We start from the raw sequence: 12,914 nt of genomic DNA, 5'->3' as shown, positions 1-12,914 counted from the left end.
GAGCTAATGCATATTTTCCAAATGGGAAGGAGCCTTTAGTTAGTGGGAATATATTGGTTTTGGGGGGGGGGGCGGCAGGCATAACAATTTAAAGTCCTTTTAAAAAAAGTGGATGATCTTGGCCCATATCATGTTTGTAGATACACAAGCATGTGAGCACTTTTAAAAAAACAAAGTTCAAATATAAACTAACTCTAACTCTTACTTGAAATATATCTATAAAATTAACTCTAATGTGTGTATTTGGGTGTGTTTGTAACATTGTTTTTTTTAAATGAAAAAAAGGCACCCATGCGCACATGGGTTGCCAGCACATTTTTTTACAAAAATAAAATAAATATAAACTAAATCTTGCTTTATTTGGGTGTGTGTGAGTGTGTTTGTAAGGAAATTATCAAAAGAAAATTTTTAAAAAGCACTGACACACATGGGCACCCAGATAATTTTTTAAAAAGAATTTTGTCCTCTTCTAGGGATGGATTTCCTACGTGCTCTTCACCATGATGGTCACGCTTGCTCTTGAAAGACAGCCATCTTTATAACCGTATTGATTCTTCTACTTGTACAAGGTGTTTTTCCCTTTCTCCAAGGTCTTGCTGTCACATTCCAAAACTAGCATTTCTTCAATAGCCACATCGATCTTTTCTTCCACATTTGTATCATGCTTTGGTGCAAGTAGAGCTAGCACCTCTTGTATGAATCTAGGTGCATGGGAGTTTTCCATCTTTGGAATCAGTATGCAATGTACAACTTCAATGGAGACAAATTGTGTGCCTACGGGCTCCATTCAAATATCTCTTTCCTCTTCATTTGATATTTTTTAATTATGCTTGGGACCTAAGAATTTTCAAATTCTATGCAACCTATGCCTAAATGTTGGATCACTAGTATAACACTGTAAGAGGAGACTGCAGGGCACTCATTCCACTCTATTGATGCTTAGTTGGATAAGGTATTAGCAGATGTTATTATCCATATACTGTATGACCACTAAAAACGTCATGGTGCTTTTACGCTATCGAGATCAAAGTCGATCTCGCAATCAAAAATCTCATAATAGTACTACTCTCCGCTCGCATGAGGAACGGCTACTACATGTAATAATAAGTCTACATTACAAAATTAAATCTCTCAAAAGCCAATTGTAAAAAAGCTAGGCAATAGAACCTATTCACAAGGACAAGGGCAAAGCACCAATATCCGGAGTCCTATCTCTCTACTCAAATATAGCAAATGCACATAAATTCACTTGTTCAGCCTGAGCATAGGATTAGCTTTAGGAGTTGCATGCTATATTCTAGACGAGCGATGCAACACATGACAACAACACGAGAGAACTGAGCAAGACAACCCAAACGAAAGAAAACGAGTATACTAGCCAACCAGATGCTACACATCTGAGCCCCATAAGTAAGAGGTGTCTAAGCACCACAGGTCCACTCTTTAGTACATGTGTGCCATAGTTGTAACAAAAAGATAGATATATCGAGCTGTTTTACTTAGAAGTCATATTTAAATACAAGATGAAACATACATCTCCTTTTAATCCGCGTGGAATGTGGGATAAGAATACTGCCCACATGCCATCTCACATGCTCCAATCACTCACTCAAGAAACAAAAGAGCCTAAAAATTTTCAAGCAAGCATTCCAACTGTTAAGTTAACTACCTATATTGAGATTTCCAGATATACGAGATAAATTCTATCAACCTGACACATCTTTTGAAGGAAACAAGCAGGAAATGAATAAACAAATTTCTCAATTGACATCCAGTGTTCACAGAAAACTTTTTTCTCAACAAATCACAAAACTCGAGGTTTCAAATTTTTAAGGTTTTCCCTAAGAATTTGCCAATTTTTTTAGCAAAATATAAGTAAATTGTCTAAAATTTTGCAGATTTTAGAAAATTAAGGAAATATTTTTTATGGGTGAAAATGAAAATGTTGCAGGTTCATTGTATATAGTTTGCAGATTTTCTGTGAACACTGTTGACATCCTTGAATTAAGTGGTCAGTAAATGACGATGTTGACAAATTTACAATATGAACAAAATCTTTTCCTGGGTACTCCTTGTTTGCAAGGAAACTGCTCTAGAGATTACAGGGATGCCCCTATTTCTGTTGCAGTGGCATGTTGTCTAGATGAGGCAAAATCCTGATTTGGATTTTTGAATTGGCAGCAATGAAGACCAAGGTAAATTCACTTTGATATCCAGTAGATGCTTTAACCTCATCACTAGGAACCATTTCTGTATTCTCAATGCGTTCTTTTGTTCCTACTGAATGAGACCAAGGATCTAGTACTTCTTCCACTCTTTAATTCTGAAGAAATATTCCTTGAAAGAAATGGCTTCTGTCTAGGATAATGTCATGGGAATTAAGATATGTGCACCAAAAGTTATCCACTTGCTCCTCAATTTGATCCCATTTTTCTACTCTGATGCAAATGGTTTGTACAATATACGAAGATGGACCTTTCCTTTAAACTTCAGTTGAGGCTTCTTAAGGTCCTCTGTAAGATTGACCCACAAGTCTTTTTGCTGATTGGGTTCAAATTGACTTACTAGAAGCTCAGCAGCACCAATAAAGTCATCAGCTTTTAACAGATTTTGGTCAAAAAGTTGAATTGTAAGCTTTTGTGTCTTAGGATCTTCTACTTGCATCAAAGAGGGTCAGAGGTTAGCCTCCTTTGCTATTTGGGAAATGCCTTACAAAATACATCTTGTCTAGATACGGCTATCCTGCAGGACTTCATTCTGTGAAGTACAAGTGAAATGATTCCATTTTTTCTCAGAAATAATCCCTAAGACACGTTCAATAACAGAAAAGAATATAATACAAACTTTGAGGGTGAAAGTCTCATTCCAAACGGTACAACTAGTGTTGGGTCTCATTGTGCTTGTCATAATGCAACCTTGCTTCGGCCGTATATGCATGCATAGGGATCAGACTCTCCGAAGATATCAGCCTTGGCTACATTTTGTGCCTCAAGTAGCTCTTCTTCCAAATGCCCTACTGGCTTCAACTGTAAATAGCTGCATAAAAAAAGACATGAACAAAACACCACTAATAAAAAAGAAGATTTTGACTAATAAGAAGCACACTGAAAACAAGTCTGAACAGTTAGTTGTCACAAGTTTTTCCATAGAAACAACCTGTAATCCCCTTGCATAATAGGAATAACTAGACGATTGGGCCAAACTAGAATATCTATCAGGGCTATCAAAATTATATTCTGCATGCACCATCATAGTAAATGAATCCAAGTGACTTTTCGATTGAGGAAGAAAAATAATCCAAAACCAACAGAAAGTCAAAAGGCAAAATGCTTACATCCACTGCATTGTCCACTCCAGGGATCATGAGTAAATTGCCACCAAGGAATTTTGTTTGGAAATTGACATTTGGCTAGCAGTAGTACCATCCAAGACATGCTCTAACTAGAGCTTTGCACAATGCTTGTAGTTAATAGTTAGGGCTCTCTAGCTTTGTGAGCTTTGGGGTATCACGCTTTTGGTGGCTTGAGTTGCTTTTTCTCCCTTGCCAAGCTTCTCCAATTTGAAATTATTTATTGGCTCCTAGGTGGTAGAGTTATGGCAACTAAGAGAAGGTGGTTCCTCCCACTCTCCTATGCTCGTTGCATGTCCTAGAAATCTTCTTGAGGGGAGAAGGAAAGGTGGGAAAACATCTATGGAAATGCCTTCCTTAGACAATAGGTACATGAGGGGCATTTGAGATGGATCGAAGCCTTTGCAAAAATCGTATAGTTTTTAATATAATGAGATTTAAAACAATTTGTTGAATGCCTTGATGCTTGATTATAATAACTAGTGTCCTACCCGTGCTATGCTGTGGCAAAACATGCTACATGATACATGTGTTGTTGCTATGTAAAACACATTGATATATAAAACACTATTGATTATAGAAAAGGGTATTCACTACTTTCGATGTAAACTTTAGACATTTACATCGGAAATACCATTGATTGTAAACCCTTTAAATTTTTAATGAGGATGAATATATCTATGTTATCAAATGTAAGAGGGAAATCTTGCTCATAATATCTATATTCCTATGGAGATAGTTTTAGAAAGAAGCTTGTACATTGTTAAGTTCTTGTTTGGAATAGCACATTTGCAATTGAATTAATTTAAAGGAAGAATAATAATTTCAAAAAAATGTACTATTTTAAAATGACATTGTCTTATAATGCAGTTTCCATCCATCTGGAACACATAGTCCCAAATATGAAACTATCCACATCGTTGAGTCCGTATTAGTGCTGGATGAAGTGGTATCAATACTGGTGTGATCAAGTACAAACCCAAGACCTCCAAAGATTGCCCTTGTGCCTTATTTATTGTCATTCCAAAAGCAAGTCTTATTGGAAATTGTCGCCTCCTCATGGTAAATGGGAGTTCACTATTGGTGATGAGATGAAGTTTATCCTTGGAATGAAAACCCTTTCACCAATCTTGTTGCCCATGATAATTTCTGCTTCTAAGACTTTTAAGTGAAACTCTTTGCATATCAATCTTGTCCCATTAAAAAGCCCACGCTTTAGATCTATGTTATGAAGCATGATTATAAGGGCACCAAGCTTTAAGAGCAAGCGATGTGGTGAAACCCCGCCTCCTAGTTTCAAAGAATTAAGGAATTTAGTTGAGTAAAGAAATGAATTTTGTTTCGTCTCTAGAACTAAATTTGCACTGAAATATTCTTTTAACTCACCAGGAATTGTTTCCGAGTCACATTGATTAACATCATCAACCTTACTATTTCTTGGAGCAAGAATAGCTTGATTAGAGAAGTAGGTCGAATAGAATATGGTGACAGTTAGATCAGAATAAACCCACTGAACCAAATCAACCAAGGTAGGGTTTTGCATCACCATCTTCACTGGTAATATTTGCATTGGGTTATATTGAGTACAATTAATTCCATTGCCAATCGTCATTAGCCATTGCTTAAAGTCATATGAATGATCTATTGTGATCTGTACATTGCCAACCAATTTCAAGACCTCTGTAATTTGCCGTATGCAAGATCTACATAGCGTAGAGTCAACAATATCCTCATGCCTTCCCTTTACAACAGCTGGAAGAATTTGTCTGAAATCACCTCCCAATAGAATAACACCGAGTCATAAAAAATGAAAACGAAATCATGCAAACAACAACTCAACTCCATTTTTTTAAAAAATACCCAAAAATGTGCATTTTGTTAAAATTAGAGGGATGAAATATACACTTCATGTCAAACATTTTAAAAAACTAGTACTTTTATGAAAATAGAATGCATAAAATATTACTTATATTTTACTCAAGAACCCAAAAATGTCTAGTATTATCAATTGAAAAAAGCATTCTCTTTGAAAAATACGGCAAATTACAAACAAGAAGAAACCCCTTCATTCACCTAAGAGAGTCGTTAGAGCTTTTGCTTTAAAATACCAATTGTTTTTTATCCAAGTGCCCATATATTTTTAACTCAATGCCATATACAAGGATTTTTACATCCTATAAATCAAGCATGTCCACACATCGATGAATTCCATTTTTTTTTTCTTTCATCGCATTGTTTAAGCACCTCTAGATGATATGTTCCCTGAAGTCCATTGGTTGAAAGCATTTTTTATGAATTGACTACCACATAAGTAACAACATTTCCCTCATGGATAAGTACACATTTTTAGATTACTTGGTGTACATAGCATGCTATCCACAAATTGATAATTCGTAAAATGATGTGACTTTAATATCTAATGCAATTTGATGAAACACTTTTATTGCATTATCTAACAAAACAACTTTTCTTTTTTATACACAGTTGATCAAATGGTTGAATTTTAATATATTTTGACATTAAGATGGGCAAGTATATATGGAGTCCATGACCATAGAAGAGGTGTATTTAAAGCAAGCATGTCTCTGGACTCTAATGACTTAAATGGTCAAATTGTAAATGATCCTGATTAGTACAATTTACATTTACTGTGTTTCTATCTATTGGTTCGATTCAGAGCTCTAACCTTTATAAAAATATAGCTTTTAGTCTAAAAAGGCTAGATTTGGAGGCATGAGCATGCTAACAATTGTCTTTTTGAAAAATTCATGGAGTTTTGGATTCTGGAATCTACTATGTTGACAAGCGTGAACATAATGATTTTTTTGACTGAAAAAAATTAAAGTTTTATCAATAGAACAAAAATTTCATATGAAAAAAGATGAATTTTAATTTATGAATGAACAAAAATATCGTTCAAAAAACTTCGTCACATAAAACTTTCATCGACAAAAAATTTCCGTCGGCGAAATTTTTTCCCTGTTGACAGAAATTTCAATCCGTCAATAGAAAAATTTTTCCATTGATGAATTTTCGGATTCCAGGATCCAGTGGGATACTGGAATCTCGAATTTCATCGACATGAAATAATAATAATTTTTATCGATGAAATTTGGGATTCCAAAATCCCACTGGATTCTGGAATCCCAAAATTCATGAACCGAAAAAAATTCCATTGACGGGAAAAAATTCTCGCTGACAGAAATTTTTCGTCGATGAAAGTTTACGTGATGAAATGTTTTTCCTTATACTAGAATGATGTTTGCATTCACTCATGTTAGAAATTTTCATTTTTTCAAATGAAAATTTTGTTTCATTGACGGAATTTTTTATCCGTTCAACTTTATCACAACAAAGTGGATTCCAAAATCTAGATTTACATCATTTTAAAAAAGGGCAACAGTTTTCATCTTCATGATTCATATTTAGATCAAAATAAAGTAAACCACTAAATTGTACTACTCACAATCGTCTAAAATTTGATCGTTCAGATATTTGATTTTCTTTCTACATTTATCGAAATATTTTCTTTCAACAAGCCTCTTCTTTGTCTATGGATGACATATATCTACTTATCTTAACACCACATATTCTCTAATTCAATGATAAGGATGAACTTTAATGATTGAATTGAAGTTTTCGTAGAAGAAAAAGCACATTTTTGTAATTCTAAGTAAGTAATGTATTATACTTTACGTAGACATGCATGAATTATTAGTAGTTTTAAAGAATATTAGATCGTATCATTGATTTTGTTTTTTTCAATTTGCCATTGAATGTGAAAAGTAAAAACTTTTTCATCTTTCAATTAGCAATATGTACATTTTTCAAAAGAAGTTTGAAACTATGATTATTTTGTAAAAGTTATGAAAATAGTTCTCATTAATGTCTCCATTAGATTGTAAAATTGATCAATATTTAAGACTAGTGAAAAATCATAATAGCCTATTATAAACGATAACTCATGACTCATTGTCATTTTTCATGACTCATTACTGAATCACTTTTCCTCCAAATGGCTTATTATTAAATTGAACATCTTGCAAAGTTCTATCTAAAGCTTCAAAGGCATGTCGATGACACATTGGAGCCTCATCCCAAATGATTAGCTTACAATGTCTTAATCCTTCTGCGAGATGACTATGTATAGGAATGTTGCATGTTGAAGTATTGTTTAGATTTAAAGGTATTTTAAATCTAGTATGAGCAGTATGACCATTTGCTAGTAGTAAGGAAGCTATTCTAGATGATGCCGTGGCAAGCACAACAAATCCTTTAGATCATATATGAGCAAGAAAGAAATTATATAAGTAGGTCTTTTTTGATCCACTAGGACAATCTAAGAAGAAAATTCCACCTTTATCATGTGTGACTGCTTGCATTATTGTCTGAAAAGCGATTCTTTGACTATCTGTTAACATTTGATGATTTCATGGATTCTGATATGATTGCTTGTTGCACTGGATTAAAAGCCTTCTCTTCTAAAAGTAGTGTACTTGCTTGTATAGCTTGGAGATCTCTTTCATGAAGCTGATTCATATTGAAATCACTTAAACTTTTACCCTTGTTATGAAGAAGCCCTTCTATGTGTAGTAGAGCCTACGTTTCTACCTTGCTTTGAATATCAGTATATGATGTTTCCTGTAATCCTTGTTAAACAATAAATAAAATCCTCTACCATTTGTTCCCTAAATGTATCCCATAGAAACCTTGGGTTGGAAGGCTCACAAAAGAGTAGTAAGATCACAAAAAGACACCTCATTTGGAATGGATTTTGTATAAGGGAAGCATCTTCCAAGTAAGAAATCCATTCTAAATCATCTTCCAATATACCTCTAGCAATGGAAGTGGCTTTGAATGTAGGATAGATTGTACCATTGTACGTGTGTAGATCACCAAACTACTTGCATCCTTTGCAAATTGTGAGTAGCAGATGAAGATAAAATCTTTCACCAATAGATGGAGCTACAAAATACATTCATCCTATAGTGTTTCCTCTTTTTCTTTTGGTCCATATTTTGCCTTGGCTCCATACCCATCTTAGTGGTAAATCACAATATAATGTGCCATTTGCTTCTAGATAATTTCTGTTACATGTGAACCATTCTGTTAGAGTTGTTTACTTTGAATTTTTTGCATGTACAATATCAACAACATTGTCATGATCTCTGAACACAATTGTTTGCCCATCTTCCACATGCAGTTGCAACCTTTGTACATCAGGCTTCTCATCATGCAGATCAAATTCATAGATTCTCCAACACACGTCTGAGGCAGAGACATAACGTGCATCTAAATAAATCTCAATCTCATCAATAGCCTACTCCGTTGTTTCAATACCATTGTTACGTACATCTGAGAATCTTATTGTTGCCCGATCATGACCTTTGTATATGTACTTATAAAATATTTGATAGCTGAAATGGTGGAACATATTTCAACATGAATGTGAGCATTGTATGTAACTGATAAGTACGGATTGTAGGGTACAATCCATCTATTGCCAACTTTGTTGTTCTTTACATTTATAGTCTTTCCTCGTCTCATGTATACAGGATAACCGTTGCTATCCACAGTAGTTTCTCTCGCAAACTTACATGGGTACTTCTTTGTACATTGTCCTTCTTGCATGCAAATGGCCTTTGGGTTGAATGCCCCACATGGCCCATGGATATTGCATTGAGAGATGATATGATGTAAAGATGGAAACATTTCATGATTGGGCAATTCTAAAGAAACTAATCTATCATATTAGCCCACTATTTGGGGTTTGTGAGGGCCATCTAATATAAGCAATGTATGAGAATGGGGCAATCCTCTCTTTTGAAACTCTATCACTAAAACATATCCAATCACTATACCAAAAAGTTTCCCTTGAATTATTTCTTTCATCTTGTTTTTGTGCTTATGATGAAAAAATCTACATGTTAAGTCTGGTCTGTCATTTTAGCCTATGAGAACATATGTTTTAACAATTTTCCATTAGTTGAAGGTCCCATGTCTATGATACATATATTTTATTTATATTCTACTTTTCCCTCATCAATGCATTGGTGAACAGGTCTACCAATTGAGTTTCAAAGAAAAAATGAAAGGGTGAAATTCATCCCTACTAAAAAATATCAATATACTTTGACTTCTTGTGATCTTTTGCCAATGGATTCTTTGCTAAAGAAATTTCCCTTATGTCACCAAGAATATCATAGTAGCTTTCCCTTGGATTGAACCCTTTTCATTTTCATAAGGAAATATTACTTCTATTCTAGATATCTATAGCAATTGTATTTTTAATAATAGGGCTTGTGACATGTGTTGTTTAGTTCATGGTCATTGTACATGAAGATACTCTTCACTAGCTCTTAATGATGCTTACATTAGTTTTCCATAAACTAATTATCTAGATCTACTACATTAAGGTGGAAGCACCATTGGCTAGACTAAAAAGTAGTGTCTATGGACAATCTTTTTTGAGTGCTTGTAGAAGCACCTTTCAAATTTAGATTTGCAAGTGGTCAACTAAGATAAAATGCAACATAGCACATCCCTCATCTAGCATAATGACCTTGTAGGTTAGTTGTAGCTACCTCATCTCCCTTAGCCACTCTCTTTGGCTGCTCTATCTCTCCCTTACCTACAACCTATGTGTCTCTCCTTACTTGCAACCTTCGTGTCTCCTTGCCTACAAGTTGCTTCTCTCCCTTATCTACAGCTATGTCTCTCCCTTATCTACGACTGTGTCTCTTCTTCCCCTATAAGCTTTGTTGCTCTCTCTCTCTCTCTCTCTCAGTGTTGTTTTATCCTACAAGCTCTGTGTTTGTTGTAGTTCTTTCTTTATTGACAAAATGGTGCATGCTTATGCTGTAAGAAATACATTGGATTTTATTTTTTTGAGTGATCTTTTAGAATGGCACTATGAAGGTGGCATGTACTAATCCACATACATGCTATTTTATGTTTCTTTTTTTAAGGTGAATCTAACATATTTGTCTTTGGCAGGAGAGGATGTCAATGTAGGGACACTTATGCAATTGAACTATCGAGAACAAGAGGTAAATGTTGTCAGAGAGTATAAGGCTACAAATAAAAGAAACAATAAAACTGAAAGCAAGGATGAAGAAATCTATGGTAGATCAAGCTAATGATGTAGGCAACATGTTTTAGAGATGAAAGATAGCAAATAATGTTGTGTCATTCTTTTAAATATAGACAAGCAGAATGGGATTAGCAAATTAGAAATGATATCTTTGAACAAATCATGTTTCATCCTAGTGTCAAGCATTTGCCAACAATGAAGTTCAGTTGAAGAGCAATAATATCCAACATCCACAACACCTTACCCCATGTGAAGTAGCCATAAATTGGTGATGATGAAGTTTTCTTCAAAAGATCTACCATGATGATGAATGATGAATTCTAACAAATATTTTATCGCTATCCTCATGCCATAAACAACAACAATCTTGTAGCAACATTACACAAGAGGTCGGGATATTGTGTTTGCATTTTGGACTCAAGAAACAAGGGTATTCCTCAATAATAAATATGTCTATCGCAAGAGAATAAGCAAGAAAAGTTGTGTGAAGCACCCTACCCATCTTCTCAAGGAGCCTCAAGTGTGGTGCACTCATGTTTATAGCATTCATGGGGCTACTATTGGGTACATCTAGTAGACACAACCCTACTTTGGACATTCATTATTCCCCTAGAAATTCCATGGCTTTTTGGATTGCTTTGGATTGAGGTGCTTTGACTACTTTGATAATGCTTTGTGGTGCTAGGGGCCATAATGAAGAGCACAAGAAATAAAGCTACTAATTCTAGGTTCTTTCTGACTACTTAAAGACTTATTTATAACTGGTGGGGATCATGTGGACTCTCCCAATAAATACTTCCCCAAGCAATCAAGCCACTAACTAAACCTACTATTGTATTGCTTTCTCAATGCTTTGTCACTAGTTTTTGAACTAGTCATGACTACTTGGGGCCATGTAGACTCCCCCAAGCAAAGTAGTTTTGTCACTGCTTTATGGCTACTTGAGGAAATGATGAGTCCCCCACCCAAGAAGTCTAACCACCAAGCTAAATCTCTTTCAGACTTCTTTGAGATTGCTTTGTTGTTGCTTGTGGCTGTGACGAATTGCTTTGAGACTACTTTGAGAATCATGATGAACTATTTTCAAAGTTGTTGGAGCCATGATAAACTACTTTCAAAGTGCTTCTAGACTAATTTTTGATTGGTTGGAGTTGCTTTGAGAGTTCTTTTGAACTTCTTTATGTGACTAATTGGAGCCACGATAAACTACTTTCTGACTGGTTGGAGCCATGATGAAATATATGAGTTTTGGCCACAAAGAGACCTATGAGTGTAAAGAGGATGGAACTCAAGTGAAGCTAGGCAAGAGGAAGTGAGAGATGGCCTCCTCCAGTGATGGCAGAGGAGATAGGGATGCCTCCACCTCTCATGCCTCCCCACTACCGCTGCCAAAGACAGTGACTCCTTTAGCAAAGAGCTAGAGTTCCCAAGGCAAGGCCAATCATGTTGTGAACACTAACATCACTCAGGATCTTGACATGTAGGAGCTCTCATGAGACAAGACTGTTGAGCCGGATCTAGCAAATCTACCTAGCTTTACCCTACATTTGGAAGAAAAGGACATGCAAAGCTTATAGAAAGGGACAGTTGATGAGGGACTCAAAAGGCTACTAGTGGATTTCAAATCTTCCCTAGACAGCTTTTTACTTTTTAAGTAGGATATGAATAGAATATAAAATGCAAAATTAGTGTATTTACTCTGAGGCACCCGACCAATGGAGCCCCCATCCAAAGTCCTGTGTAGTAGGCCTAGAGAGGGAAGACCGTGTAGGAGATGCCTCGAGGCTCCTATGTTGGTGTTGTCCAAGGAGGACGTAGAAGTCTATTTAGAGCCACGTCGGTCCCAAGCAAACGGCTTGGGAATAGGTCACTCCAAGAGCCAGGAAGATCTTCAATGAGCCCGTCACAAGCATCTTAGTAGTAGAAGCAGGAGTCAGAGATAATGAAAAACCAACTATGGATACCTTCGTTCAACCTTGAGGCGTTGCCTCCCTCCAAAGCCTCGATCTGGGTGGAGTTTCCTGATCTACCACTCTCTCTTTTTCCGCAAGTAGAGGCTCTGTGTTCACCTCTAAGATAGTTCTTGGGTCTAAAAACTGAAAGGTACATAAGCCCGAGGGGGAACCCACAAGCCTGTGTTTTGATGGGCTTAGCTATTGAGCCACCAAATGCTATTCATGTGCTAAATGGAGATGGTGCAAAACTGATCCAAAAGGTATTTTGCAAGAATATACTAAACTCCTGCTTTTTGTGTGGGTTAGTCTTATGTCAGCTATAATCCCGAGAGTGTGGATATGGTGAAGTGGGAAGCCAGAGGGCTCGACAGTGCAACGGTGGACATGCGAATTAATGCCTAGCATTATAGAAGGATGCCAAGAGGGGTCCTTTGAAAGGACACTTGGCACAAAGGGGTCCACATGTCATTCACTGGGTTCAGGGGAGATTCTAGAGAAAGGCTCCAAAAAAAGGAAG

At 35.9% G+C, this 12,914-nt stretch overlaps 1 protein-coding gene across 1 annotated transcript; it reads right to left on the bottom strand.

The window, feature by feature from the left end:
- Nucleotides 1-2,363: 2,363 nt before the first annotated feature.
- Nucleotides 2,364-3,403, bottom strand: LOC147883112 (synaptotagmin-4-like). Its single transcript, XM_087399203.1, has 4 exons — nt 3,335-3,403; nt 3,157-3,236; nt 2,841-3,036; nt 2,364-2,654 (listed from the first exon to the last, which is right to left on the bottom strand). Exons 1-3 carry the CDS (start codon nt 3,362-3,364, stop codon nt 2,904-2,906), a joined length of 243 nt encoding a protein of 80 aa, XP_087255329.1. The 5' UTR covers nt 3,365-3,403; the 3' UTR covers nt 2,364-2,654; nt 2,841-2,903.
- Nucleotides 3,404-12,914: the final 9,511 nt, after the last annotated feature.

The sequence above is a fragment of the Dipteris shenzhenensis genome, chromosome 28, assembly GCF_047967505.1.
Source record: "Dipteris shenzhenensis isolate YYH24624 ecotype China chromosome 28, Dip_SZ_1.0, whole genome shotgun sequence".
NCBI classification, from domain to species: Eukaryota; Viridiplantae; Streptophyta; class Polypodiopsida; order Gleicheniales; family Dipteridaceae; genus Dipteris; species Dipteris shenzhenensis.
The sequence above is the reverse complement of the archived record's forward strand: the minus strand, read 5'-3'. Positions and strand labels throughout refer to the sequence as shown.

What these genes read in the sequence shown, in the direction of transcription:
- LOC147883112 (XM_087399203.1), bottom strand. Translation starts at nt 3,364, where the DNA reads ATGATCCCTGGAGTGGACAATGCAGTGGAT. An exon ending in GAGTGGACAATGCAGTGGAT is followed by an intron (nt 3,237 to 3,334) that starts GTAAGCATTTTG and finishes TGGTGCATGCAG; the next exon opens with AATATAATTTTGATAGCCCT. An exon ending in ATTATGCAAGGGGATTACAG is followed by an intron (nt 3,037 to 3,156) that starts GTTGTTTCTATG and finishes TTTTTTATGCAG; the next exon opens with CTATTTACAGTTGAAGCCAG.